This window comes from Rhinolophus sinicus, linkage group LG01, assembly GCF_036562045.2.
Source record: "Rhinolophus sinicus isolate RSC01 linkage group LG01, ASM3656204v1, whole genome shotgun sequence".
Lineage (NCBI taxonomy): Eukaryota > Metazoa > Chordata > Mammalia > Chiroptera > Rhinolophidae > Rhinolophus > Rhinolophus sinicus.
Genome location: NC_133751.1, coordinates 109,705,307 through 109,731,725, shown reverse-complemented (window position 1 = coordinate 109,731,725; position 26,419 = coordinate 109,705,307). Strand labels below are relative to the sequence as shown.

General features: G+C 58.2%; 3 protein-coding genes across 11 annotated transcripts in view; 1 reads left to right on the top strand and 2 right to left on the bottom strand.

The window, feature by feature from the left end:
- The window catches only part of LIMS2 (LIM zinc finger domain containing 2), a 44,565-nt gene extending 19,095 nt beyond the window's left edge, over positions 1-25,470 (top strand). For 5 of the 9 annotated variants that reach the window (XM_074334603.1, XM_019717952.2, XM_074334582.1 and 2 more), the window contains 9 exons: positions 7,845-8,004; positions 10,345-10,411; positions 10,650-10,770; positions 21,254-21,403; positions 21,988-22,138; positions 22,963-23,055; positions 23,668-23,716; positions 23,847-23,922; positions 24,472-25,470. In XM_074334603.1, coding sequence (XP_074190704.1) covers positions 7,845-8,004; positions 10,345-10,411; positions 10,650-10,770; positions 21,254-21,403; positions 21,988-22,138; positions 22,963-23,055; positions 23,668-23,716; positions 23,847-23,922; positions 24,472-24,619 — 1,015 coding nt within the window. In that variant the 3' untranslated portion in view covers positions 24,620-25,470. Of the gene's footprint in view, positions 1-1,633; positions 2,143-7,131; positions 7,298-7,844; positions 8,005-10,344; positions 10,412-10,649; positions 10,771-19,366; positions 19,388-21,253; positions 21,408-21,987; positions 22,139-22,962; positions 23,056-23,667; positions 23,717-23,846; positions 23,923-24,471 lie in introns of those variants that run through there. The other 4 variants (XM_019717956.2, XM_019717954.2, XM_074334588.1 and 1 more) reach the window with 4 other exon arrangements.
- Positions 8,964-18,342, bottom strand: GPR17 (G protein-coupled receptor 17). The gene is made up of 2 exons (XM_019717959.2): positions 18,104-18,342; positions 8,964-14,572 (listed from the first exon to the last, which is right to left on the bottom strand). The coding sequence occupies exon 2, from the start codon at positions 14,542-14,544 to the stop codon at positions 13,525-13,527; it is 1,020 nt and encodes a 339-aa protein (XP_019573518.1). The 5' UTR covers positions 14,545-14,572; positions 18,104-18,342; the 3' UTR covers positions 8,964-13,524.
- Positions 25,471-26,013: 543 nt separating the features above from the next.
- The window catches only part of MYO7B (myosin VIIB), a 138,431-nt gene continuing 138,025 nt past the window's right edge, over positions 26,014-26,419 (bottom strand). The window contains exon 48 of the mRNA XM_074334550.1: positions 26,014-26,394. Coding sequence (XP_074190651.1) covers positions 26,293-26,394 — 102 coding nt within the window. The 3' untranslated portion in view covers positions 26,014-26,292. The remainder of the gene's footprint in view (positions 26,395-26,419) is intronic.

Genomic DNA, 26,419 nt, shown 5'->3' with positions numbered 1-26,419 from the left:
TTTTGGCAGGTACATTCTTTCTCAGGAATGGCACTGAGAATGTGGGTTGTTATTTTTCAAGGCAGCTATGGAGTTAGGGAGTGGGGATTAGGGACTAGGGTAAGTTAAAACACCACAAAACTCACCATTCTTACCAAGATTCCACTGTTTTTCTTGATCAAATGCTCTCTGGGTTACTGCAAATTTTTGGTTAATTTACAGAGTTCTGAAAAAGTAGATTCTGACAATTTTTGCTAGTGTTTTCATTGCTTTTATGGAGGAACAAACTTTCAGAGATTCTTACTCTGCCATTTTTGCTACCATCATTCTTATTGTGTTTTTACAACTGTGTCCTCTGAAGCCAGAGCGCTTGCTGGGGAGCAGAGCATGGCCCCTAACCCCACCCCTGCAAGACAGGCTGCAGGATGAGGGGAGGGGCAAGGCTGTACAGAGATTTTGGATCTGGACCAATCAAACCCTAAGCCTTGCTCAGTGTCTAGCCTCTGGTGCTCTCTTTTACAGTAAAGATTTGTTGACTTGATTAGTGCTTGGTAACCTTGGACTTGAACTTCATTTACAAATGATGATGCACAAAACATCATCATTGTGGCCATAGCCTCCTTCCAGCCTATCTGCATGTGTAGAAACCCTAAATAAAAGTTTCCTCCTCAAATGAAACCGTGGCTCTGGGTGAGAGTTCTGGGATCTAGAGTTCAGGATTTCCACATGTGGAGCTGAGTGGAGAATGGGAAGCGGGTGTAGGCCATAGGGCATTGACTTGAAGTTGCTGTAACAAAACCGGAAGCCGTCTTAAGCATTCAGCTGTCCACATCAGCGAATGGGAGCTGATTCTTCTACTTGTTGGCTCCTCCAGGCTCAGTCTCTCTATTCCCTTAAGCCCCTGGGGCCACCTTAAGAAAATATTTGTTGAATTGATCAGTGCTTGGTACCCTTGGAACTGAGCTGCATTTACAAATTATCTTGTACCCAGTGCTTGTAGGCATGTGACTGTTAGGGGCCAGTGGTTAATCATTACTTCTTCGTGCTTAGATGTGGGATGAGGTGTGTTCCTTGGTGAGTGGAACCCCCATATGAGTCCCAACGGATCCCCTCGAAGCTTTTCCCTGCTGTCCAGAATGATGGCTATTGTGTCTTTCTTTTGGAAGGCAGAGGAAGATAATGTTCCCACTGTCTGACCTCTCTAGAAAGGGTTTTCAGGGAAATGGAACTGGTGTTAAAGATGCCTGTGAGGGCTCTGGGTCCTTAACTGTGCTGCTGATCAGAGAGCCTGGTTGGCCGCAGTGGCCACTGTCAGGTGCTGGCCTGGGGTGTTTGCATTAGGATCACAGCAACCTTGACACTCTCTTTAGGTAAAAATGCGAGGAAATGGTGCTTTCCTGGAGGTCTTCCGTCAGATCATTGCTTCTGCGCTCCCTGTCAAGCTGGGGGGTTACCTGTTGTCTGAGTTTTGGCAGCACGGACTTTTTCTGAGTGCTTGGCTATTTGTTGGCCAGATCCAGGGGACAGGGCTGCCCTGGGCTGGGACTTCTAGCTGGCATTTGTGGCCTCAGGCTCTCAGGGAAGGGAAGGAGGCAGAATGTGGGCATCTCGTCAGCTTCTTTACTGTTTGCAGGCTTCCTACACTGCCTGGCTCAATCAGTGCTGGGCTATCGTCAGCACGTCCAGCGGGCAGTGGGCGTAGGGCTTCCTCGCAGGCTCCGAGCAGTCTGGGATCGCCAAGCATCCTGCCCTGTCCCTACGGCCCTCACCTCAGTGCTGTTTGGGACCTTCCCAGCAAGTGCCCTCCCCAGCCTGGACGCAGCCCTGCAGCCTCCCTTTCACTGCTGCCCCCACGGCAGGAACAATATCCTTTCTATTTGAAGTTGACTCCGCTGCCCTTTGGAGATCGCAGCGTGTAACGTGAATCCAGAGGCGCAGGGGGACAGGCAGCCTTGCAGCCAACCTCCCATCGTGGAGTCTGGCGGGAGGCGGCTGCTCCCGCTGCATCTGCGTTCCAAGGCTGGGGGTCCGAGGCCCGTCTGTCTGAGCTGCTGCCCCGCCGCCAGGAGGAGCTGCCATGGCTACCCGGCTGGGCGCACTCGCTGCGTCGGGTCTGTACCGGCGGCGCCAGCACCGCCAGAGTCCGCCGCCCTCCATGCCCCGGTAGGTGGCAGGGACAATGTCCGGAAAGCTGCAGCTGCAGGCTTTTCCTCCGACACCCTGCTGGGCCCTTCCAATGGGACAGCGCCTGGGTTGGCGACAAGCGTGGGGGAGGGAACGACTTAAGCTAGCTGGGTTTAACGTCATCTGTGATCAACATTCTAGGGCCGGGCACTGAGGATGGGGTGTTTGGGATTAGTTATCCTACATTACCCCCATACTGCTTTTGAACCAGGATCATTTATTGCCACTTTATAGATGAGCAAAACCAGTGGTCAACTTACCAGATATCACCCACCCAAAAAATGGCTATGCTGTGATTTGAACCCAGGTTGGACTGACTCTAAAGCCTGAACTGCTTTATCCCTTGGAGAACTGCCAGTGTAGACAAATGATGAAAGACTCCTCTTGGGATGGGAGGGGAGTCTGTGGGGTTCAGGGTGGACCTCATCCATTAGGATGAGTTAGCCTGGGCTGGGGAGGGTATGTGGGGAGCCTGGATGGTGGGGGAGCCCCCGCATAGGGGGCAGGGCTGGGGAAGGGCCTTTTGGACACGTGAGGTTTGCATGCCCCAGGGTCATCTGAGTGGAAATGTCCAGTAAAAGGTGGGGGAGAGCAAGGAGGGCTGTGAGCTGTGGGGTTGTCTGCATCGTAGTGACAAGTGGACCCCCAGAGGAGGTGTGAGAGAACACTGAAGTCAGAGGACGGGGAGCCAGGGAGGAGGCAGAGAGCAGCAGTCTGAGGTGGGGCCCTGGGGGGTACAGGGAGGGAAGGCAGTCCAGGCTAAGGGTATTCAGTGAAAACGCAGCCTGCTCCATGCCCATGTGTGCCCGCAGTCAGGGCAGCCCTCCCGAGGGCTGAGGAGGCTGAGAATGGAGCAAGTAGGAGGGCATGGGGCTGGGGAGCAGGGAGCAGAGGCTGCAGAGCGGCAGTGTGGGGCACCGGTGTGCAGGCCCAGCACTGACCAGGGGTGGGACTGAGCAAGCCCGCTGCTTAGCTGGGGACCTGAGGCTCAGCAGGCCCAGTAAGTCACCCAAGTGCATGGGAACCCTCGCTTTCTGAACTCCCTGTGAACTTCTGCTCCTGTCCGCTCCAGCTCTCTGTTGTAGTGTTACCAGTTAAAGTGCACCTGTTTAAAAATAAATGAACCTGCTGGAGCAAAGAGGTCTCACTAGAGCTTCAGGAAGAGCTCCATAATTTGTGACAGGCTCCATACAGATGTAGAATATGTCTCTGATGGTGTGAATTCTTCATATGTAGTAGCTCAAGTCAGCACATTGATTTCCCCAAGGCTGGGTGTGGGGCTGGCTTTGAGTGAATTCCTGTTTACTGCATGCAGCTGGCCCCTGACTGGCCTGTGGCCTGTGGCTGGCCTCCTGGGAGGCCTTGGCAGTGCTGGGCAGCTCCCACTCGCGCTTAGGGGACCGTGATGAGTGGGCTTCCCCTTCTGCCATCGTAGAGTGTGAACCCCTGTGGCTGGCCGCTGCCTATTCCCAAGCCTTCACAACTGTAGGCTCAAGTGCATGGAGGCTGGAGTGGGGGAAGTTCTGGGATTGTTGAAAAAACAGTCTTGAATGACCATGCCTGTGTGACGTGACCAGGAACTGAAGGGAGAGCATGGGTCCAATCTTGTGTGACCCTCAGCAGGTCACTAGCCCTGTCTGTGCTTCAGTTTCCTTCTCTGGAGCCAGCAATCTCCCCTCCTAAGAATCAGACACAGAGAAGACTCCCGACACCCAACCCAAGGCTAAAAATCATTGTAAAGCTCAGTGACATCTTACACAAACCTACAGATTAGCTTGTGTTGGCTGTCAAGACTGAGAGTGTTTGGGGGTACTGGGGAGGTTTGGAGAAGGGGTACAGGATGGTGTGCCCTCCCCAAGGCTGGGCTTTGGCTTGCCCAGCAGTGAGTGTGCGGTGTCCAACTGGGCTGGTGCTGCTGTCCCCTTGGGAGCCGACTTGGGGCCCCTGTTCTGGGCTGGAATGTGTGAAGGAGGGCGCGGAATGCCCGTGGCTCCTGCCTCTGACCCCTCACAGGAGCACAGGCAGCCTGCAGGCCTTCCCCCGGGCTGAGGGTGGGGGTGGAGGGACCCTGGAAGGATCCCAGAGCTGCCAGAACAACAGCTCCCTTTGTCCCACCCTGCGCCTGCCGGCCCAGGGCTCCACACACTCTGCCAAGAATTCTTCACCTGGGCTCTGTGAGGCGGTGACTGTTAATCTGCTGCACCTCTTTGCAGATGAGGAAATGAGACCCAGAGAAACAGGTACATTTCTCCAGGTCCCACAGAAGGATTCAAACTGTGGGGAGATCCAGGGTCCCCACTTGTTTCACTGCCTGTCCCGTAGGAGATTGCTAGCATTTTCTTTCTCTTTACTTTTTCCATTTTTTAATTAATCAGATGATCCAAAACCACCATCATTCTGTGAATGCTGGTGCTCACTCCCAAGGTCACACCCTCCTCAGCCTGTCCCCTCCCCCCTACTGTCCCCTGCCCTAGCCCAAGGACAGTCTTGGAGGTAGGAAGACATAACACTGCAGACAGCTAGCTTGGGTTGGGGAAGAGATTAGAAGGGGTAGGGTCTCTGAGACCTTTTTAAATATTAAATATCTAGCCCTATCTCCAACCCCTTTCAATCATTTCCCATAGCGCAGCTCCTCCCTGCCCTGCCCCCACTACCCAATGACATGGCCTTTGCACCGTCCTCACCCCTCCAGCATCCTGGGCCCCAACCCGCTCCCTGAGCCTCCCCCTGGTGGGGCCTCCTGGACCCATTGGGTTCACAGAGCTCCCGGAGATGAAGTGCAGGGACCCTGGAAGGGCCGTTATGAACCTGAACCTTGCAGAGGTGAGGCAGGTGTGGACTAGGGAATAGTGGTTGTGGTGGAGAGAGTTTTATTTCCAGGCCCTCAGTCTCTAAGGTCCCCTTTTCCCAACATTCCCCCAACAATTCCAGGGGAAAGGTTCTCAGGTCCCCCGGACGGGCTCTCCAGCTTCCCGCTCTTGGCTGCTTCTCCAACCAGCTCCCAGAAGCTCCCGACCTGCAGTATAGAGGCGTCACAGCTGCCCAGGGTGGCAGTTCTCTCTTCTAGCCCACAGTTGCTTGGCATGAGGTGGGGCTGCTGCTGGGTGACCAAGTCCCATAGCTTAGAGGGGTCAGCGTCTCCTTCCCACCCGCCACCGAGTACCAGTGGAGGTTCTTGATGAAGGCCTCACTGCCCTCCCCATGTCACTGAGTTCCTGGCATCTTGACATTGGCTGCCCAACACTGTCCCGTGGTGGCCAGTGTGCTCGGTCCTTTGGTGAGAGTTGTGTCTTCCTACAGCCCAGGAGGAGCTGATGGCTCGTGACCTGCCTGCTGGCAGCCACTGAGACAGGACAGTGGCTGGCACTTTCTCTGATGGTGCCATGGTTCAATTTTGGGCACATTTGTACCTCTGTCCATCCTCCTGTCTTTAGCCAGTGGGTTGAAGTGTTGTCTGCTACTGAGCAGTGTGGCCTGGGGAAGCGGCCACAGAAATGTAATTAGGGTGCTGCTGGGTGAGACCTGGGCTGGGGCAGTCAGTGGGGGCAGGAGATAGATGGTCATCCCACACTCCACTTGCTTGTGCCAGGGTTTGTGTGAGGTATGTAGGAACAGATGGCATCATCCTTGACCTCAGACACCCAGGAACCCAGCCAGGGAACTAGACATAGACCAGTTAAGGGCCAGCCACTCTCGGTAGGGGGGTGTGGTGGCCATGTGAAGATGCTGCTGGTCAGCCCTGGGGCAGAGGCGGGGGCTCTGGAAGGACAGGAAGAGGTTGGGTGTCCTGTGCGCTCACTTGCTTGGGGCCCAGAGTCCGGGTTAAGGAGCAATCCAAAAGCCTGGGGCTGGACTTGAAGCCTTGTTTTGGCTTCATTTTCTGGGTCCTTTGAGTGGGGAATTCCAGGCCCAGAGTCACAGGATTTCCTGTTGATTTCCGACTTCTCTGAGACCTTCAAGGTCTTATTCACAGTCAGGCATTGGGAGTTCCTCCCTGCCACCTTGGGTGTGTACTGTGGGAGCACAATGCCAGGTTCACAGTGTTCTAGGGGCAGGAAACTATGCCTGTGCTGACAAAGTCCCACTCAGCCCTCTGTGGTGGCTCAGGCAGTCAGTCCCCTGTCCCTTTGCCATCTGTGGGGACCAGCTGGGGGATGGTACTGAGCACAGAGCTTCCCTTTTATCTTGGGCTTTACTCTGACTCCTTGTGCCACTATCCTGCTTCCTTGTCTCTGAAGCCTAACTATGGATATTGGAGGGGGAAGGGGCTTTGGTCCCCACAGCGTGCCTGAGGGCAGGCTGAGCCCTGCAGAAACCCAGCCTGCCTGGCCAGACTGCTGAAGGCCTTCCTGCCCTGCCCTGCCCCTGCCATGGGGCCCCCAAGTGGAGCAGAGGGACTCCCGCGTGCACGCCTCAGCCCGGCCTCCATGCTGTGTCCTTGTGGGGACGCAGCCACCCTCCATTAGACACATTCTCACGTCCCATGCCTAGAGCCCTGGGAGCAGAGCCCTCTCTCACCTCCGGAACGGAGTGCCTCCTGCCTGGGGACCCCCTTCTCTGTGCCTGCCGTCTGATGAGCTTCACTTACTCAGCACTTCTTCTCATAGTGCTGTGCAGTGCAGGAGGGGTGGGGGTGAGTGTCCCGGGAGGCAGGACAGGCTGGAAAGATACTCTCAAAGGCAGTGAACCTGTGTCATGCCCACATGACCCTGCCACTGGTACGTGTCTCCTCACGGAGCCTGCCCAGCCTTCTTTGCCAAGTTTTCCAGGCAGCCAGCACCAGTCCATCAGAGTTGTCACTTGGACAACACCTGTTTGCCGCATGGGGGGTTGGAAGGCTGCAGAGGCTGTGTGTCTGGCGCGGCTCCTGGCCAGGCCTCGGGGCCCGGGGCTGCAGTCAGCACAGGCTGGCTCAGCGTGGGCGTTCGCCTGTAGTTCCGTTCAGGCTGCTGACCACCCACAGATGGCCCAGCACGATGAGAACGGAGCAGCAGGGGGACCGACTCAAGTACCTTGGCAACCACAGCACGTCCTTTGTTGGGCTTGCCTGTGTCCCTCACCTAACCAGCCGTGGTTACAGTCCTTCCACACTGGGATATGGGTGCAGACAGCGAGGGATAGCCCAGTACAAGCAGTGAGTAAGGGCAGCTGTCAGGAGCCCTCACTGCTCTGCTCGGTGTGTGCGTGGCTGTGTGTGGCACAGCCCATGTCTGAGTGCAGAGGGCTGCAGGGTGTGGTGGGAATTCCGTCCGGGGTTTCAGAGGAGGGGAGTTTTACTTCCACCCACTGTGGTCCTTGGGGAAATCACTCACGTTCTCCAGGCCTCAGCTTGTCCATCTGTGAAATGGAGATGCTGCGTTGGCCTTGCAGGATTGCCATCGGCATGGCTGCTCCAAGCCATGGCACGTGCTGGCAACTGAGCTTGTCTGCGGCCCACAGAGCTATGGGATGCGTGGCAGCCATGTAGCATGACCCAAGCTTGTGCCAGCAGTTCGGCCCGGACCACATGTCTCTGAGTCCTCACAGTGCCAGGGCTGTCATGGGGGGGGGGGGGAAGAAAGCATTATCACTCACCCCAGAAAGCATTTAACCTCTTGAAGGAGGGGGCGTGTCCAGCGCATGCCTCAGGGCCTGCTCAGCCTCGCCCCTCCCAGTCCTAACCTCTGTTCCTTCTCCCCCAGCAACATGTCCAGCGCCTTGGCCAACGCAGTGTGCCAACGCTGCCAGGCGTGCTTCAGCCCCACTGAGCGGATTGTCCACAGCAGCGGAGAGCTGTATCACGAGCACTGCTTTGTGTGTGCCCAGTGCTTCCGGCCCTTCCCCGAGGGGCTCTTCTACGAGGTGAGGAGACTCCCAGGACCTCAGCCAGCTGCCTTCTTGGAACCCCAGCCCCGACCTAGCTCTGTGTTTGCCCTGCAGGAGCCTGTGGGCAGGGCCCAGCCAGGGTCCTGACCAATGACTGATGGGGCAGCCATGTCATGTCAGGCCTTGAGCTGAGCTGTGCTCCTGCCAACCAGAGCTGTGCATGCCACACCTGGTGGGCCTGTCCCTCAGCTGTGACATGTGAACACTGCTCCTCTGGTGGCTGTGGGTACTGAAGGAGAGTTGCCTTTCATCCAGCCTCCTCTGGGCAGACTCTGGGAGGCCCTGAGTGCAAACACTGCCCCGTGCACTTACCTTCCCTTAAGGTCAGGCAGTAAACACAGATCTATGATGTTTATCAGATGGTGCTAAGTGCTCTGGCCATAAGGGACCTTGGGGTAGGGAGGGTGAGTGGTCAGGGAAGGTCAAGTTTGAGCAGTCCTGAAGCAGGTGAGGGAGCCATGTACACAGCAGCAGGAGGGCACCGCAGGTGCAAAGGGCCTGAGGTCAGAGTGTGCATGGTGTTTGAGGAGCAGGAGGAGGCTGGTGGGAGGGAAGCAGAGAAAAGGAGAGGGAACAGCAGGGATGAGGGCAGGTTTCCCTTTAGGCAGATTTTGTCTGGCCCTGTGGGCCTCAGGATTTCACTGTGGAAGAGGCAGGAGCTATTTCAGGGTGTGGGTCAGAGGAGCCATACAGTCTGTTCCACCCTGGGAAGGACCACTCTGGCTGCTGTGCTGAGCAGGGATGGGAAGGGTTGCAGGGGTGGAAGCTGGGAAAACAGGTGGGATCGAAAGCCGGATTATTGCAATAATCCAGATGAAAGTGCAGAGGCCTAGACTGGGCCACATTTGCTCATAAGAGCAGACTGTTAAATTTTCTACAATCTTGCAAGCTGGTTGTTAGAGACAGCTGTTATTAAAAATTAAGTTATATAAACGTACAATGAGATAAAATTTTATTTAAAAAAAAGGTAACAAAACTCAAATCCCACCCCTTCCTAATTATTTTGTTACATTTACCATCATACATACACTTGAAGTTACTTCTGTGCATGTGTGTAGAGGACGCCCAGTAGTATACACCCCCGTGTACTACTGCACAGCTCTTCTCAGCTCTGTGCCGAGGTCAGGGAATATATGCACCACAGAAATTGGCAGACACCACAAACCAGCACCCCCCCCACCCCCAGAGCTGGTTGTTAAACATTTACCAGCACACCCCTGCCGGTTGCAGTGGGGGTGCTGGCTAGTGGCTGAGGCTGGGTAGATTTCGAAGGTTGAGTTGATGTGATTGTCTGATGGATGGCCATGGGCGTGTGATCTGCTTGGCAGAGCAGGAGCTGCTGTTCCTCAGTGCCTTTTGGGAAACGCTGGCCAACTGTGTGGGCAGTGGGAGGGGTGGGCAGAGCTCTGGGAGTGGTGGCCATATGCCTAGAACAAAGCCTGGCACACAGCAGGTGCTCAGGAAATGTTCGTCGTTGAATGAATTTAATCCCCAGCTGCCTCTACATGTCGCTGGGTAGGGCTATATCCAGTAGCAGCCTAATAAGACACTCATTTTAGAGAACAGGGGAAAACCAAGTTAAATTGTCAAGGGAAAAGAAAGCAGAGGCAGGCTTTGGCCACTGTTGGGGCTAGCGCAAGGGCCCTCATTGCCCAGACAGATGGGGACAGTGGCTGGCTGGCTGGTGTCCACAGTAGCTCCTGCTGGCTGCAGGATTCAGGGCTCTCCCTTGGGACCCCTGCCCTTTCTGTGTCTCCCGCCTCTAACCATGTCCCTTCCCTGGGTCTTTTGTGGCCTCCGGGGAAATGAACTTCTCACAGATAAGACACACAGGGAATGGGGCAAAGTGACGCATGAAGTTCAAACTTGACCCCAGCCCTCCCAGCCTTTGCTCCCACCCCAGCCCACTGCTGGCTCTCAGGACCCACAGGCCAACATCCTCGCAAACAGCGAGGGCCTTGAGGGCTGGCTTTGCTGAGGTCCCTGCTTCACAGCAGGGATGCCCCTTGCATTGCACTCCCCCATGTCGAATAGGCCATTCCCTCCATCTCTAAGCCTTGCATGTGCTGCTCCCTTTGTCTGCAATGCCCTTCTCTCAGTGCCCCTGCCCTGCTGTCCTCCAACTGTTTATTACTTCCTCCAGGAAGCCCTCAGGGAGGGTTGGGTGCTTTCTCTGCTCCCTGGGAAGGAGCAGTTGTACAAAGTGGGGTGCTTGTCCAGCTGTGAGGCAGGTCCTGATCCAACAGAGACTGGCCAGTGCAGCTTGGGGAATGACGGCTGGTTGGCTTGTACTTTCTCTGTTGGCTCCATTTGCAGTTTGAAGGCCGGAAGTACTGCGAACACGACTTCCAAATGCTGTTTGCTCCATGCTGTGGATCTTGTGGTAAGGGCTGGCGACAGACAGCACATGCCTTTTCTTGGCCCTGGGAAGTGTGCAGGCAGGATCACGGGAGCTCTTCCCTGACCGTGTCTCTGAGCATCAGCCTCCGGGCTCCTGCAGGCATTCTCTTCTCAAGCTCTGGGAGTGGAGCCCTTGGACCATGAGGACCGGGCTTGGGGCAGGGCTGAGGAGGGGGAGGGCATGTCCTCTGCGCTGGTGAGCAGGGGCGTCTCTCTTCTAGGTGAGTTCATCATCGGCCGTGTCATCAAGGCCATGAACAACAACTGGCACCCGGGTTGCTTCCGCTGCGAGCTGTGTGACGTGGAGCTGGCTGACCTGGGCTTCGTGAAGAATGCAGGCAGGTGAGCTGGGCAGTGAGAAGGCCTCATCACAGGTGCTGTGCTGAGTGCCAGGCCCATTCCAGGCACTGTGGCCTGTGCCGACGTGGCTGCTGGCCCTACCATGTCCTGCTAGGTGAATAGGAGGGCCCTGGTATACAGATGAGGTCTGAGGTTGAAGAGAGTGAGTGGTGATGAGTCAGGGCCCTCCCAGGTTCAGGAGTGTCCACGGGAGCAGGCTGACTCGGGACAGCAAGAAGGAAGGTGGCTGGAGCGGGAGCCACTCAATGCAGGGGATGGGTAAAGAGCTTAGAGTCAAGTCACTACTGCCTGCCCTGCCGACTGCTGACACTAGCTGTCCATGCCTTTCCTGTACTCACGGCTCGATGATGCTGGAGAGAAAGCAATGAGGGGACCCAGATTCACTTAAATTCGGGCCATCAGTCTCATCCGTGCTCAGGGCTAGGACTCCTTAGTAGCCTAAGTCCTACCTTCCAAGGAGACGTGCTCTTTTTTCCTCACCCCTCCTCCCACTGTACTGTCTTCACCTCCCCACCCCATGGTGGTGACCTCCCGTCCCACCTCCCTGAGGGCACAGGCTGTGGGGGCACCCTTGCTGCCCAGTGCCTGTGCTGCTGCCAGCCTGGCTGTGCCCCTGCACCTCTGAGAGCCCTGCTCACCCTGCACCCTCTTAAGAGGGCTTGCGGCTTCCATAGCCCTCTTTCTCCCTTTCTAAAGGATCAGGCTGGGTAGCTCATGACACCTTCTGAGTCTTCTTCCCACATGGTTCTGCATTCTCTGTAGCCCTTTCCAGCATACCTGCTGGCTCCTCCCATCTGCTCCCCACTGCCCAGTCTGTTTGGGGTCTCTGTGGCCTCCACATTGCCAGATCCGTGGTCACTGCTGGTCTCAGAGGCCTTTACTGCAGCAGCCCTGCTTCTTGCTGAAATGCCCTCTCTCTGGGTGCCCAGGCCCCTGTGTTCTCATGGTTTCCTCCTGCCCATCTCCTCCTTTCCCCATCTCTCCATGTTGGGCTCCTTTGGGCTCTACATTTGGCCCTGTCATCTACCCAATATCACAGAGCCGTAACAGGCATGTATGTGCTGCACAATTCAGATGCACACCTCCACCCCAGACCTCTCTCTTGGGACACTCAGCTGCCCCTGTGCCACCTCACCTTGGTATCCACCAGGTGCCCCAGTGCAGCAGCTGACTCCGAGTTTCTCTGCTGTTGACCACCAGTCTGAGGGAAGAGCACCGCCTATCTCGTTATCAACACCCTAGCTGTCTGCTGACGCCCACACCCTCTCGTGTCTGGGCACTCACGGCCCTCTCCGTTCCCTGCTGTAGTACCCCTCACTCCTTCCTGATGCTGCTCCTGCGATCTCGTCCATTTGCCTGCCCAACGTGGCCTCATGTCCATTTCGATGTCTGCAGGGCACTCAGCGGGAAGCCGAGTTCTAAGTGAGAGGCTGTGAGTTGCAGGGGGCCCTGTGCTGATGGGCCAGGTGTGCGCCTGAGCAAGTCCTGCTCCCCTCCTGAGCTGCAGCTCACACTGTGCCCCCAGCCCCACTGCTTTCCTGGGGACATGAGGAAGAGGCTGGCAGTGCTCAGGAAAGGAAGATGTGACACATCTGTAAGGATAGGGGGCATGGCCCTCACTCGGCCCCTGTCAGCCTAGGCTGGATTCTGAAGGCCATGGTGCAGAACCTTGGAGTGTATGTGGGGGGGCCTATAGTGGGGTGTCAGAGCCACAGTCACTGCCCCGCCTCTGCTCCCTTCACCTCCACTTTGCCATTCTTGTATCAAAGGGAGAGGTTCTGGGACAGGTGTTGTGTTAACCAAACACAATAATCTTTAGAATCTTAAAGTTATGTTTATGACCAGTATAATCAAATACAAAAGAGGACCTGTGAGGGTGATACATGCCACACTCTGAAGCGACACAGCTCAGAACTTGGCCAGTAAGGGAGGGAGAGGGACTAAGGACACCCCTGCGGGGTCGGGGTCGGTGGGAGACAGGTTCCCACACCAAGACCCAGTTCCCCACCCAAGACATCCTCAGGTGGTGACAGAGCCCATTGTCCATCCATGCTGTGTGCTCGGGCAGGACTCGGGATTGTCAGGCCACGTGCGGGTCCGAGTGTGGGTTTATAGCAGGAAGAATCAATAAGTGATGTGCCCCACAGGCCATGTTTGCTGGGTGTCACCTGGCGATGAGCCTGAAATGTGCTTACAGGGTTCAGCTATCATTTATAGTTTGTGTCTCCTAAACTCAGGGGTCATCTGGCAAAGGTACCACAAAGGGAACTCAAAGCACCTAACACCGCACAGGAAATATTTAGACAGCCTTCTACCACTCACAAGATTCCCGTGTGCCCTCTTGTCACAGGCCACTTGCAGCCGCCTTCTGGGCTCTTTCTGCTGAGCTTTGCGGCTGTGTGTTTCTGTAGTGGCAAGGAGGCTGGGACGGGGCCAGCAGTGCTTGGGAAAGGACACCCACTGTCCCGGAGTGACTCCTCTGGCCTCCTGCCCCTCTCCGTTACCACAGGTGAGCAGGGCCAGCACAGTCTGCAGAGGGGGCAGCTGACCGGTCCCTGTCAACAGTTCTCCCTTTTCAGGGATTTGTGCATCAGACAACCTTGGAGGGAATGGCAGTGACCTGCCGCAATTTCAGTTTCTTTTCTCGGGGTGTAGCTGGGAGAAGGGGGGCTTCTCCTTTGAGGGTCTGGGAGAAGCCTGAGACCCCCTCAGGGCAGGCCCGGCGGCATGTGGGACTCACAGCTCTGACCTGGCGCTCAGCGAGCTCTCGTTGGTTTTTCCCTCCAAGCTGGGGGGCGGGGCCGACAGCCTTTTGCCACAGAGCAGGTTGCACAGGGTGTGGCGGAACTTCTCGGCCACAAAGAAGTACATGACAGGGTCGAGGGCCCCGTTGAGGCTGGTGAGGCAGGAGGTGATGCGGTTCCCCAGGGCCAGGGCGCGCTGGGCGGCGCACGAGGCGCCGGGGCCGCGGCGGCGCAGCACGTACACGGCGCGGTGCACGTGGTAGGGCACGAAGCACACCAGGAAGATGGCCAGCACCATGGCCACCATGCGCACCGCCTTGCTCCGGAGGCGCTTCTCCACGCGGGGGCCTTGCCGCAGGCTGCGGATGATCAGCAGGTAGCAGGTGACCGTGGTGACAAAAGGGAAGGTGAAGGCCACAGCCAGGGACACGAGGGCGTGGTGGGAGGCCCTCTCCCGGTACAGCTGCAGGCACACCACCGTGTGGTTGGTCTGCACGGTCTGCGGGCTCACCAGCAGTGGGGCCATGGCTACCGCCACCACCACCCACAGGAAGGCGCAGGCCAGGTGGGCGTAGAGGGGCCTGCGCAGCTTGAGGGACTTGACGGGGTGCACAATGGCCAGGAAGCGGTCGGCACTGATGCAAGTGAGGAAGTAGATGCTGGCGTACATGTTGAGGTAAAACAGGAAGCCGGTGAGGCGGCACGGGATTTCCCCGAATGGCCAGTGGCTCCCTGAGAAGTGGTAGACGAGGCGGGTGGGCAGCACCAGCACACAGGACAGGTCTGCCACAGCCAGGTGCATCAGGAACACATTGGCGGGGGTGCCTGACCTGTGGTCCCGGATGAAAAGCCACAGGGCCAGGGCATTGCCGACAAAAGCCAGGAGGAAATCCAAGAGGTAGAAGGAGGCGAACAGGACGTTCTCCAGCCACGTTTCCTGGCCACACTGGTCTGCTGCAGCCAGGGAGGAGTTGGCCATCAGGCCTGGGGAGGCTGTCTCGAGGCCGGTCATGCTCCAGCCGGAGGAGCCCTGGAGGAACCTGGAAGGAACAAGTGTCCGGGTCCCGGTAGGGCACTGCCCTCCGTGGGAGCCCAGAAGAGAGCCCTCGATGCCTCCAGAACCTGCCAGCTCCTATCCCAGGAGCCATGCTGTTCCACGCCCAGCACTGCCTGGGGGACAATAGGGGGACCTCCTGTGTCTGTCCGGTCACAGGCTTTCTGGACTTCAGTGAAAAGCACCAGGTGAACCAGGGCCTGGAGTTTGCCAGGCTGTTGCTTGGCCCCCTTCCCTGTGCCGCTGTGCCTTGCTGAGTGTGCGAAGGCGAGCCTGGCCAGGTGTCCCAGAGTCCACTGTCTCAGCCACAGGGCACAGAGTGGGCAGTGAACCCTGTCTGTCTGAGGCTCTGGGAGTGGGAGCCTGGAGGGAGGGGTTCCATGTTTTCTGTCCTGGTCCCCAGGTTGCTATCTGAGTGGCAGGGGTGGCACATGGGGCCCCTGACCCCTGCTTCTGATGGGCGGGTGGGCTACCTATTCCCAAGAGCTTGGTGCCCAGCCAGCTCCTCTCCAGCCTTCTCCTTGCTGGGTGAACCCTGCTCACCCCGAGTCCCGGGACCCTTCCTGACCTGCCTGCCTGCAGGGGCTTGAGGCACTTCCCACAGTAGCAAGTGCTGAGTGTGTTGCCACTTTCTGACCACAGCTCCCCTAGGTCCTGTCACAGACGAGGGCCCCACCAGAATACAACCATAGGCTGTGTCCCAGGTCGGAGGCCTGCCCTGTCTGCTGGCACCTGGAGTCTCTGGAGCGTTCTGGACTCAGCCCCCCATTCTGTTCTGGCCATCCTGAGATGGAGAAAGCCCTGCATTCAGGCCTCAGGCCCACAGGAGCATTTTAGCACTAGGAGTCGTTTAACAACCAGGAGCAGGTTCTTTCCCAGGGGAGACAGCCATTTCACCCAAAGGTAGAGACTGGCCAGGGTTTTCTAGATCAGCAACCCCAGAGAGGCCAGGCCCAGGAGGACACCTGTTTGCCTGGCCTCACTGGCCTGCTTTACCCACACCTGAGGGGCCAGCTCAGAGGTCTGCCAGCCTTGCTAACAGCCATTTACATGTGGTGAAGGGACCTCAGTTCTGGGTGGGTGTCGCCCCCCCCCCCTCACCTTCAGCCTACCGCCGGCAGACAGGGTAACATAATCCTGTTTTGATTTGGTAAACTCAAGAGATCCAAAAAGGATAGGGTAGGTCCCAAACACCCTGACTCCCTTACCAGGTCTGGGAGTGGGAGGTGTGGACAGGAGAGGGCAGGACAGCAGGCACTCCCTGCATCGTGAGCTGGGGTCATGGAGGGCGCCAGCCCTGCTCCTCATATCCTGTGGTTGTTAAGGGACTTGAGCCCAGCCGACCCTCACCTGCCGCGCAGCTTCTGGGGCTCCCCTGGAAGCTTGGTCTCCCGGCCCATGTGTCTGGGCTGCTGGGGGTAAGAGGGGGGCTGTTCACAGGACAGAAGCCATTCCGGCAGTGGGAGGAGCCCAGGCTACAGCATGGCGGAGTGGCAGGTTGGCAAGATCCTTCTCCTGGCCAAGCGTACCTCTACGCTGAGCAGCCAACGGACCTGGAGCAAGTCTGCTGCAGACTTGTCCTGGCCTCCATTTCCTCTCCTTCTAATGATTATGGTAATACCTCTGGTGGGGGCTGACATGAAGAGTGGGTGTGCCCCAGGGGGCTTAGTGATGGGCTCTGTTAGCACAACCGCCCCTCGCGGGGGAAGGGGACTGGGTGCTGCTCCTGGGCATGGCTGAAGAAGCAGAATGCAGGGAGGGCCTGGCAGGCCGTCCAGTAGTGAGAGGAGCAGGGAAGGTGGTCCAGGTTGTGGGGTGCTGGCGGCCTGGGAGCAGCTTGACTCTCCTTGTCAGGCCGCAGCAAGCACCGTGGGTTCCTTAGCACCCTGTCCCGTATGGAAGGGTGAGGGCCTGCTGGCTGAGCGGAGGGAGCCAGGGACACTGTGAGCAGCAGCAGGGAGCGATTGGCCAGTCTATGACCTCAAGTAAAGAGGGCCATACATGTCTAATAATATCACGTTTTAATTAGTTCCCTGCCTAAGTGATCTTCCTTGGCTCCAGAGCATTTTGGAATGCCTACCATTCAAATTCAGAGATGACTTGTCTGCTGCTTTCGTGTGTGTGTGTGTGTGTGTGTGTGTGTGTGTGTGTGAGAGAGAGAGAGAGAGACCTAACGGGGAGGCTTGGAGGCCGGGAGGGGATGGGCCGAGTGAATGAGGGGTCCTGTTGGAACCCAGGGCCAAAGGAGGAGTGCAGAGGGGCGGAGCTGGGTGCCTTCCACTTCAGGCTGCTCCCCAGGCCTGGCCCCCACATGCAGGCTGCTCATACGGACTGACAGCTGCTCTGCCTGGTACCGGTGGGCAAGCCTGTGCCCGCTCCTGCCAATGCTAAGAGACAGGCATCAGCACCCATTTTACAGATTAGACAATCAAAGCTCTGACTCCACCAGTTGCCCAAGGTCATGGCCAGAGGCAATGGCCCTGGAGTAGGAAGTCAGACAGGGAGACTCAGCAGGAACACCCAGCACCGCCCAGGACACCGCCTTCCTTCCAGAGACTGAGAGGCCCCAGTTGCCAGACCTGGGATTGTGTCGGTGTCTCAGAACTCACACTCAAGTCATCCCTCAGGTTCAGCGCCTCCTCCTTGGGGCCTGGCTCCAGGACCAGTGACAAAGTTTGGGGGGCCCAGCGCAAAATGAAAATGCACATCCCTTGTTCAAAAAGTAGGACTTTCAAGATGGTGACAGCAGAGCATTAATCCGAGCGTGGGACCCTGTGTGACCACACAGGCTGCTCAGTCCGTCCTGGCCCTGGATGGGCCCACCAGCACCTGCTTTCTGCCTCTTGCCCAGCGCCCTCAGCCTCTCACCCCTGCGGAAGGCTGCATACACGTGTGCTCTCTAGATTGAGACTTAGTTTTGAAATGCTTTTAGGCTTGTTTCTGGTTTGTTGGGGTTTCTCTGCTCCTCCCCAGTTTAGGAGTTCTGCATTGATTTTTGCATTGTGGTCTGAACTGGGCCCATCTCACTCTTCATGCATTCCATAGAAGCGTGAGCCTGGCCTGCTGTGCTAAGAGAAGGGAGGCTGAGGGTGCACGGCATGTGGCCTGGGGGTCGGGGGGCACGGCTGTGGGTGAGGTGTGCGATGGGCGAGGCATGACCCCATCGGAGGCCGAGGTGGCCATGCTGTGGTGGGCTGGCAGCCCCGCACCTCCAGCCCGCTCCTTCATCTGGCTCCTGCTTGTGCCACGGCAGATAGTAGTGAGGAGCCTGAGAGCTGACTCATTGCAGCTGTGGATCTGAGGCAAGGCACGCAGCGTCTGTAAGCCCCATCAGGGGGACAGGGATGCTGCCCTGTGGGGCTGCTGTGATTCAGACTCTGGCATCTGCCACAAGTAGGTCCTACCATTGTCACAGAGAGGCACCTCAGGGGCAGGACACCCCATCCCTGCCCTGCTTGAAGTTTGCTCTGCGTGGCCCCTGAGCACCCTGCCTGCCCCACCCAGCCCTGGCCCTTACCTTTCACAGCTGGGTCCAGGCGGAAGGGGCAGGAAGACTGAGGGGTGGCACTGGGCTGCGCCCAGTGGGTGGTGACGCTGGCCGTGGGCTCCGTGCAGCTGTGGTGGAAGGCTGGCTATTTAAAGAAAGGAGGGGAGGCTGCAGCCCCTAAAGCCCTCAAAGGCTGCTTCATTCCCAAGGGGTCCGTTGTGCGGTGGGCCACTCCTACAGCTGCCTCTGCTGCCACTGGGCTGTGAATATTCCAGTGTGTCCCAGCCCGGAGCCCCCCACCCCCAGCCTGGCCACGCAGCATCACAGAGGCCGTGTGTGTGACTGTCTTCAGGGCTGTGGAGTGGGTGCGGGCTGGATGGAGGGACTGGCTGGGACTAACAGACACAACAGGACGTTTCAGAAGGGGACAAATTCCTACCAGTGGGGGGGTAGGGAGGGGCTGGCTGCCATGGCAACGGGCCCAGGCTCCCAGGCCTGCAGGGGCTTCAGTGGAGGGGTCTTGTGAATGGGGAGGAGGGAGGCTGAGGAATCTTGTTTGGTCGAATGAGAGGGGACTCTTTCAGGACACTTGCTGTGGGGCCTGTGTCCTGCCCCGTATAATTAAGACTCCGTTCAGGCATGTGGAATAAACCATGGCCTTTATCGTGAGCGGGACACAGCTGCAGCCTGCCTCATAATGGGGCGCTGTCTGTGCCTGTGGGGACAGCGCAGTCCGGGAGGCCTGGCCCACGCCTGTGCGGGCTCCTCTGGCTGGCAGGCCCCTGAAGGAGGCCATTGCTGCCACTGCCCGCTCCCCCCCCCCCAAAAAAAAACCCTCCTGGGCGGTGCTTGAGGCTTGGGGTGTTTGGATGTTGGCAGTGGCTGCTCCTAAGACTGCTCCAGCAAAGCTTGTCTCTCCTTTTCTTATCTAGTGACTCAGAGCCAAATCACTGTTCCTAATTTCAAAAGACTTTGAAAGATTTTAGTTAAAAGGGGAGCTGTGTACGTAGCTATCACTGGGAAGTTACCACGTGTACCCCTCTAAACTTGTTTTTCACACAGTCGTGGCCAGGCGAGTTCATTGCTCCTTACAGGCAAGGAACGGGTTCAGAGAGGTGAAGTCACTTGCCTGCCCGTGACAAACTGCTAGGAAGTAGCAGAGCCAGGGTTTGAACCCAAGCATGTGTGATTCCAAAACTTCTGCTTTCTCTGTGTGTGTTTGTTTTGTTCTGTTTTTCTGTTGCAGCTTGATGCTACAATTCTTAGATTCCATCCTCATTCTGCCTGGAAAAAGATTCTCCAAGTAGCTTTCAGGTCTGGTGCTGGGATCGGGTCTGTCAAAAGATGTTTCCCTGCTGGGGCTCCTTCTAGGGAGCTGGGCGCCTGGATCCTGTCCTCCCTGGGAGCCAGTGGTGTCAGGTGTGGGGCCTGGGCCCGCTCTGCCATGCCCTGGGAGCGGCGTCTGGAGTACTGGCCCACACTGGTTCGAATGAGGGTGTCTAATTGGCTGCCTGAGCAGGGCGTTTCTGTTGTTGGGGTGATTGCTGACAGAGACTTTGACGGCACTGAACGTTGCAACAGAATTTTGGGGAGTTGTCCTCACTTTAACAGCTTTGAAACAAAAGGTTAAATGTCCTGATGCTAAGAGGAGTCACCAAAGGTGGCAGCAGGGTTACAGGGAGTAAATACTGTGTCCGTGACAGAGACACGAGCAGGTGGTCGTTGTGGTGTGGACAGGCTAGCCACAGTGGTGGCTGGCAGAGTGGGGTGGGGAAACTCACTGGGCTTCAGGGATCTGGCACTGGAAGCGGCAGAGCCTTAGTCACGGAGCTGAAGGCTGCAGCCACAGGCCACATCTGCGGCCCATGGTCAGGTAGAGAGAGCCAGAGGTCCCAAGCCAGGAGACCAGCTCCCAGTCTTGGCCTGGCCATGCTGTCATGGGAGGTGATGCACACCGTTCCTCCCTTCCTCTCCCACAACCGCTCACTCACTCTCGTGTCAGCAGACTCGTCCTGAGCTGCTGTCGTATGTGGTGGGTATAGCTGGGAACTGGCATAGCTTAGCAGATGACTGCGGGGCATGCCCTTGGGCTCCTTGCACGCATAGCCACTGGGGAGGCAAGACAGACAGGGCAGGCAGAGAGTGATGATGTGCATCGCTGGGCACAGACCCAGGTGGGGTGCCGGCCCTGCGTTCAAGGTCCTGGATCTGAGCTGGCTGCCCGGGCACCCGGGATCTGCCCACCACACCTTGCCTGAGGTTCAGTCTTCGGTGGAAAGGGGCCCATGCTGGGACCAGGTGAGGAGTGGACAGGCTCCCTGTGGGTCAGGGGCCTGGAAAGGGAGGGGGTGGGCCCAGATGCATCAGGGGCACTTGAAGATCAAGGTGCCAGGCAGGGATTGGGAGCCATGGATTGGGGCCTTTGTACATCTTTGCCTGGCGACCCTTAATCTAAATTCCTGCCACCTTTGAGGCCCAGGGAAACGGAAACCATGTTGACTTCTCTCAGTAGAGACCACAGCTGCTGCCCAAATGCAGGGAGTAGCACCAGAAATTACTCTGAAGTCTTCACAAAAAAGACTCTGTAATGACAGTTCTTGGGCTTAGAGGCCTCTGTCGGACACAGCCGTGCTTGTCTTTGGAGACAGAAAGAGCCTGTGAATGTTTGTCCCTCTTTGTCTGGCAGACCCCAAAGGAAGGGGTGTGCGGGTCGACGGACCTGGCCCTCCTTGGCTGGATGGGGCGGTCGGCGGGTGGTGGCTGTTGTAAGGCTAATAGTTGCTGTCTGATTACTCATGTGTTAAAAGACATTTGAAAGATAAAACTGAATTTTCAGCCAACGTTAGTGAGATGTCTATTCCACACAATGTCCTAGGCTCAGAAAAAGTGGAAAGAGGAAAACTGTCATGTTTGCTGTACCACCCAGAGACAGCAACCCCCTCCATTCTGGCGTGTCTCCTCCTGACTTCGTCCTGTGCACAGGCACCTTTGGGAGGACATGTCTGGGCCTCCCTGGCTGCCCACCTCTGTGAGGCCACTGGCTGAGCCCATTGAGGCTCGCAGATGTTCGTTAGAGCTCGGGTGGGTCAGGGACCTCCTCTCCTGGGAGGTGGCCCTGGCTGTCTGGCAGGAAGGGGAGGAGTGGGCAGTGTGCCCCTGTTACCTACCTGTTTCCCATAGGCACCTGTGCCGGCCTTGCCACAACCGTGAGAAGGCCAAGGGCCTGGGCAAATACATCTGTCAGCGGTGCCACCTGGTCATCGAGGAGCAGCCCCTCATGTTCAAGAGTGATGCCTACCACCCAGACCACTTCAGCTGCACCCACTGCAGGCATGTTGGACCGGGGCTGGTGCAGAGTGGGGTGGGACCCCCTCCGGGGCAGTGGTGGTGCAAGAGAAGGGGTGCAGGGTGGAGATGGATGGGCCAGGAAGGCACTGTTGCAGGAGCCCTCTTTCTCCAGGGCTCTTTTCAGGAGGACGTGCGTGATCCGGGCTGAGCCTTGGGGGTGAGGGAGGAGGGGGCCCCTGGATGAAGCTGACAGGAAGAATTATAGACAGAGGGCGAGGGGGAAGGGGAGGGGTTGGTGCCAGTGCTGGTGCTGGAGCCGTTCCCTGTGCCTGTCCCAGCCCCCAGTCTGGTGCAGAGGGGCCCAGACAACACATCTCCTTCTCAGAGCCCTGACGGAGCAAACACAGGCTGCCTTCTGCAGGGACTGTGCGGGAATCCTGTGCCTCGGGGCCTGTCTAGGGCATGGAAGTCCCCAAAGAACACAGACATCAAAGAGCCATCTGCCCAGGGTGCTGTGCTGGAACAGAGTGGGGCCTGTCAGGAAGCTGCTCCCTGAGGCTGGAGGGGCTGCTGTGACCACTGAAGGAGGGCAGGACGTCACCTGGGGGCTCCGTGCTGTCTTGCAGGAAGGAGCTGACTGCTGAGGCCCGTGAGCTGAAGGGGGACCTCTATTGCCTGCCATGCCATGACAAGATGGGGGTCCCCATCTGTGGGGCATGCCGCCGGCCCATCGAGGGCCGTGTGGTCAACGCACTGGGCAAGCAGTGGCATGTGGAGGTGAGCGAGGCCGGCTCAGACAGGAGGGGGTGCCCCTGGCTCCTGGTCACGGTGGGGGTCTGGCGCTGCAGCCCCTCCAAACTCCCACCCCCAGGCTGACACAGCTCCTCGTCACCCTGGCCTGGCCCTAGCTCATCCACAGGAACCAGGCCTGAGCACAGACCACGGTCAGGCAGCCATGCCCACCTTCCTTTTTCCCCTTCCTGACCTTCTAGAGGATTCCAAAGTTATGAGAAAGCCTTAGGGATTGTGGAGTTGTCGTTGACAGAACTGGCTGTGCCCCATGTAGACACGGAAGCTGGGCACACCTGTTGGTGGGCTCCTCAGGCGTGTGCACCTGGGTTACCCAGGGCACGCCCCTGCATTGTGGGCGCCCAGTGTCTTATGGACACTGCTTAGAAAGGCTTCCAGTCCCCAGTGCCCGGCCGGCTCTGTCTTCCAGAAGCTTGGCCTTGGGTGGCCTCTTGGGGAAGTTCCTGATGTGGGGCTGGCCAAATCCTGGCTGATGGGTCACATGCTGCTCAGTCCTTCTGGGACTTGTGGGATGTCCACAGGACACAGACGTGCGACCTTCCTGAAGGTGCCATGCAAATAACAGAGCCGCCACCCCTGGGAGGGCCCAGTACCCTGGCACCTCACCCTGACAACCTGGACCAAGGTGGCTGGGCGTGGGGCGGGTCCAGAGAGGACAGCCATGTGCAAAGCTGCTCACTGGGTGTGGGGAGGACTGACGTCTGCTGACACCAGCAGTCCGTGGAGGTGTCAGCCCCACTGCCCGCCTGTGAGCCCAGCGAGGCCTCTGCTTCCTGTCTGCTTCTTCCCAGCACTTTGTCTGTGCCAAGTGTGAGAAGCCATTCCTGGGGCACCGGCACTATGAGAAGAAGGGCCTGGCCTACTGTGAGACGCACTACAACCAGGTGGGGCCTGCGGCTGAGGGCAGACACGGGCGGGTGTGGAGGGGGTGCTGCCTGGCCCTGTTGGGGGCCTGCAGAGGGTGTGTGGGAAGGCTGCTGAGTGGGCAGTGGGGGCGCTGCAGGCGTGGGGGGGGGGCTGAGGGCAGCCTCCTCAGGAGCCTCTGTGGTGCCAAGGCCCCAGTGCAGGGTCCTGAGACCTGGCAGACCTGTTGGCCTCAGTGTCTTATCTGAGAAATGTGCCCCCACGGCCCAGGCCTCCTGTTGGGACTAAATGAGATGCCAGTGTGAAGTCCTGGGTTCATGGGGCTGCCATGTACCCCAGGTTGCTCATCCTGCTATATCCGGCAGGGCTACTCTCCTGGCCTACACACCCCAGGACTCCAGCAGGAACAAAGGGGCATTTTGGGGAGTGATGCCTCAAACTGTTGTCCTTCCCGGGGGATGAGCGATGAGCCAGACGTGCCCTCACCTCAGGCCTGAGGCTGTGCCCTGGCAGGAGGCCCAGGAGGTGCAGCTGGATCCCGAGAGCTGCCATTTTGGGTGGGGCCAGGCCACAGCCCTGGCCCTGGGCTGGGACACGACTGCCTGTGTGTTTGACACCTGCTTCATCCACAGCTCTTTGGGGACGTCTGCTATAGCTGCAGCCACGTGATCGAGGGTGATGGTAAGGCGCTCCTGTCCCTGTGTCTCTCCGCTCCTCCACTCCCACCCTCCCTGTTGGCCCTGGCTTTGCACAGCTGGGCCTGCAGGTGCCTGGGAGGGCCTCCTAAGCCCCGCCCATCTGCCCATCACAGTGGTGTCAGCCCTCAACAAGGCCTGGTGTGTGAACTGCTTCTCCTGCTCCACCTGCAACAGCAAGCTCACCCTGAAGTGAGTCCTGCCAGCCTCCCAGGGTGGGGTGCCTGCGCTGGGTGGAGGGCTAGTACAGCGTCTTCCCTTCCCATGGAGGTGTCACGGGGCTCTGCCTTTCCTCAGACCTTCTCTGACCTATTATAGTCAGGCCCTGGGTGCAGTGGGAGCAGGGGCAGTTCCAGCCCATGGAGGCAGGTCCAGGGACCCCCAGGGCACAGTGAGAAGCAGAACAGCACATACCCGCAAGGACACTGGGCTCTGGGGAGAGAAGGGCATTCCAGCCAGTAATAGCCAATTCAGAGGCAAAGGAGTCAGACCACCAGCTCATCCAGGAAGCTGAGGTGTCTGAGGGCAGTGGTGGGGCAGGGAGGTTCTCAAATGTCAGAGTCTGAAGACCTCCTCCTCCACTGTGACCTCTGAAGCTCACCCTGGGGCTTGGCCTGCTGGCCGGGGCCAGCAGAGGCCCAGGGAAGGCCGCTCCTCCAGCCGTGGCTCTGCGGTGTCGAGAGAGACCCAGTCAGGGCTGTGGGGCATGGTGCCCTCCTGACTGCTGCACTGCCTCCCCAGGAACAAGTTTGTGGAGTTTGATATGAAGCCCGTGTGTAAGAGATGCTACGAGAAGTTTCCTCTGGAGCTGAAGAAGCGGCTGAAGAAACTGTCGGAGCTGGGCGCCCGCAAGGTCAGCCCCAAGCCTGTGAGGCTTAACTCTGCCTGACGCGCCTCCTGCCCTGTGCCCTTCTGTATGCCACCTCGACTCCTCACAGTGTCCCTTCCTCTGTCCCCGCCTTCCTTTCAGTTCTTTTCCTCCCCTTCTCTCTAGTCCCTGCCCCTCTCTTCCCTCCTCTCCCCAGGCAGCTTTCTGCTCCCCTGCCCTGGGTTCCTCCCCCTCCTTCTCTGTAGGCACAGGGCAGAGGAGGGCACAGGAGGTGCTGAGCCTGTGGCAGGCCTGTGCCCGCACGCTTTAGCCTGAGGTCCTCCACGGACAGGAGTGAATTGGGCCTGGGGTCTCCTGGCCTGGGACCTGGGCCCCTGCCCCCACACTGCCCCGCTCACCTGTCCCATCCTCATAGGGGCCTGCTGGCTCACCTTCTTCCCTGGGGATTTGCTCAGCCTCTGCCTCAGAGGCCCCACTGTGCACAAATGTGGCCCCACATAGCCAGGCAGCTGCCCCAGCCCCAGTACCAGGACCACATGGCAGGGGCCTCTGGGGAGCCACCCGCACTCCCTCAGCTAAGTTGGATCCCTGTGTCCGGATGGGTCAGCCCGTCCTGCCACCTCACCTCACGGATCAGCAGGAGGGACAAGAACCCCACTGCCCCGTCACTCAGGAGCTTCCGTTCTGAAGTTCGGCCTTGGCTACTCCACCCGGGGCCTGGGCCACTGTAGTCCCCCAAGCTCCTCTCTGGTCACCATAGTCCCTCCAGCTGCACCCCCTCAGGGGTCTGGCTGGGGACCAGGAGATCGTGGGGTCAGGTGGGCAGCTCATTCCTATCCTCCGGGAGCATACTTCATCTGTGGCCAGCACGGGACTCACACTTGTACAGTGAATGAAGGCGTCTTCACACAGCTGTGAGACCTGAGTGGTTTCTCGTGCCGGGGTGAGGAGGTGGGGCAGCGGCCGTGGACGCACAGAGCAACAGAGACCAGCCAGGCTGCCATCAGGGCTTGGAAACAGGCCAGGCAGAAACCCACAGTCCACGAAGGATGGCCTGGTGGGTGGAGTGGGGAACAGGCTCCACAGGGCTGTCTGTGCAGTGGGGACAAACCCAGGTCTTCACAGCCCTGTGTCAAGCTTTGCGTCCTGCCTGGGTACAGGCTGGTCTTAGCACAAAGCCAGTGGCCGGCACCTTGGCCCAGCCCTCCTGGCAGCAAGTACGTGTCCCACTGCCCTGCAGGGTGAGGAAAAAGGTGTGCAGAGGGTTCTCTCCCCATGCCAAGAAAAGGAAAGGCGGGCAAAACCAGTGAAGTCACTCTCTGAGAATGGAATTATCCCCGGCTGTCCCTGGGGAGGTCACAGTGCTTTTTGCTTTTCCTGGACGAGTCCCTTGCTGTCCAGTGTCTCCCAGGCGTCTTGCCCACCCCATGCCCTCCTCTCACTGACACACTCCCCACTGCTCCAGCAATTTTTATTCAGCATCCTTGGGGGGGGTCCTCTCAGCCATCCACCCACCTCCTTGAGGGCCTCACACCCTGCCCCTGCCCTAGGCTCTGTCCTTTGGTCTCGAGATGAGCACCTGGGGTAGGGGGCCTGCCTGCAGTGCTGGGGGGGGGGGTGTTTTGGGGAGAAGACAGCATGAAAGGCTGCCTGCAGAGGGCAGGCCCTGGGCCAAACAGAGAACCCCAGACTGGGAAGGGTGGCTGTGTGGGCAGTGAGCCCCCACTGCTCTGCTAGGAATTGGCCGGGGCTGAGGCGCGGGCGCCCCGCTGCTTGTTCACGGCACTCAGGAGCTGCTGCACATACGAGGTCAACAGGTCGTCCATCTTGTAGCCCTGGACAGGGGAAGGGTAACAGAGG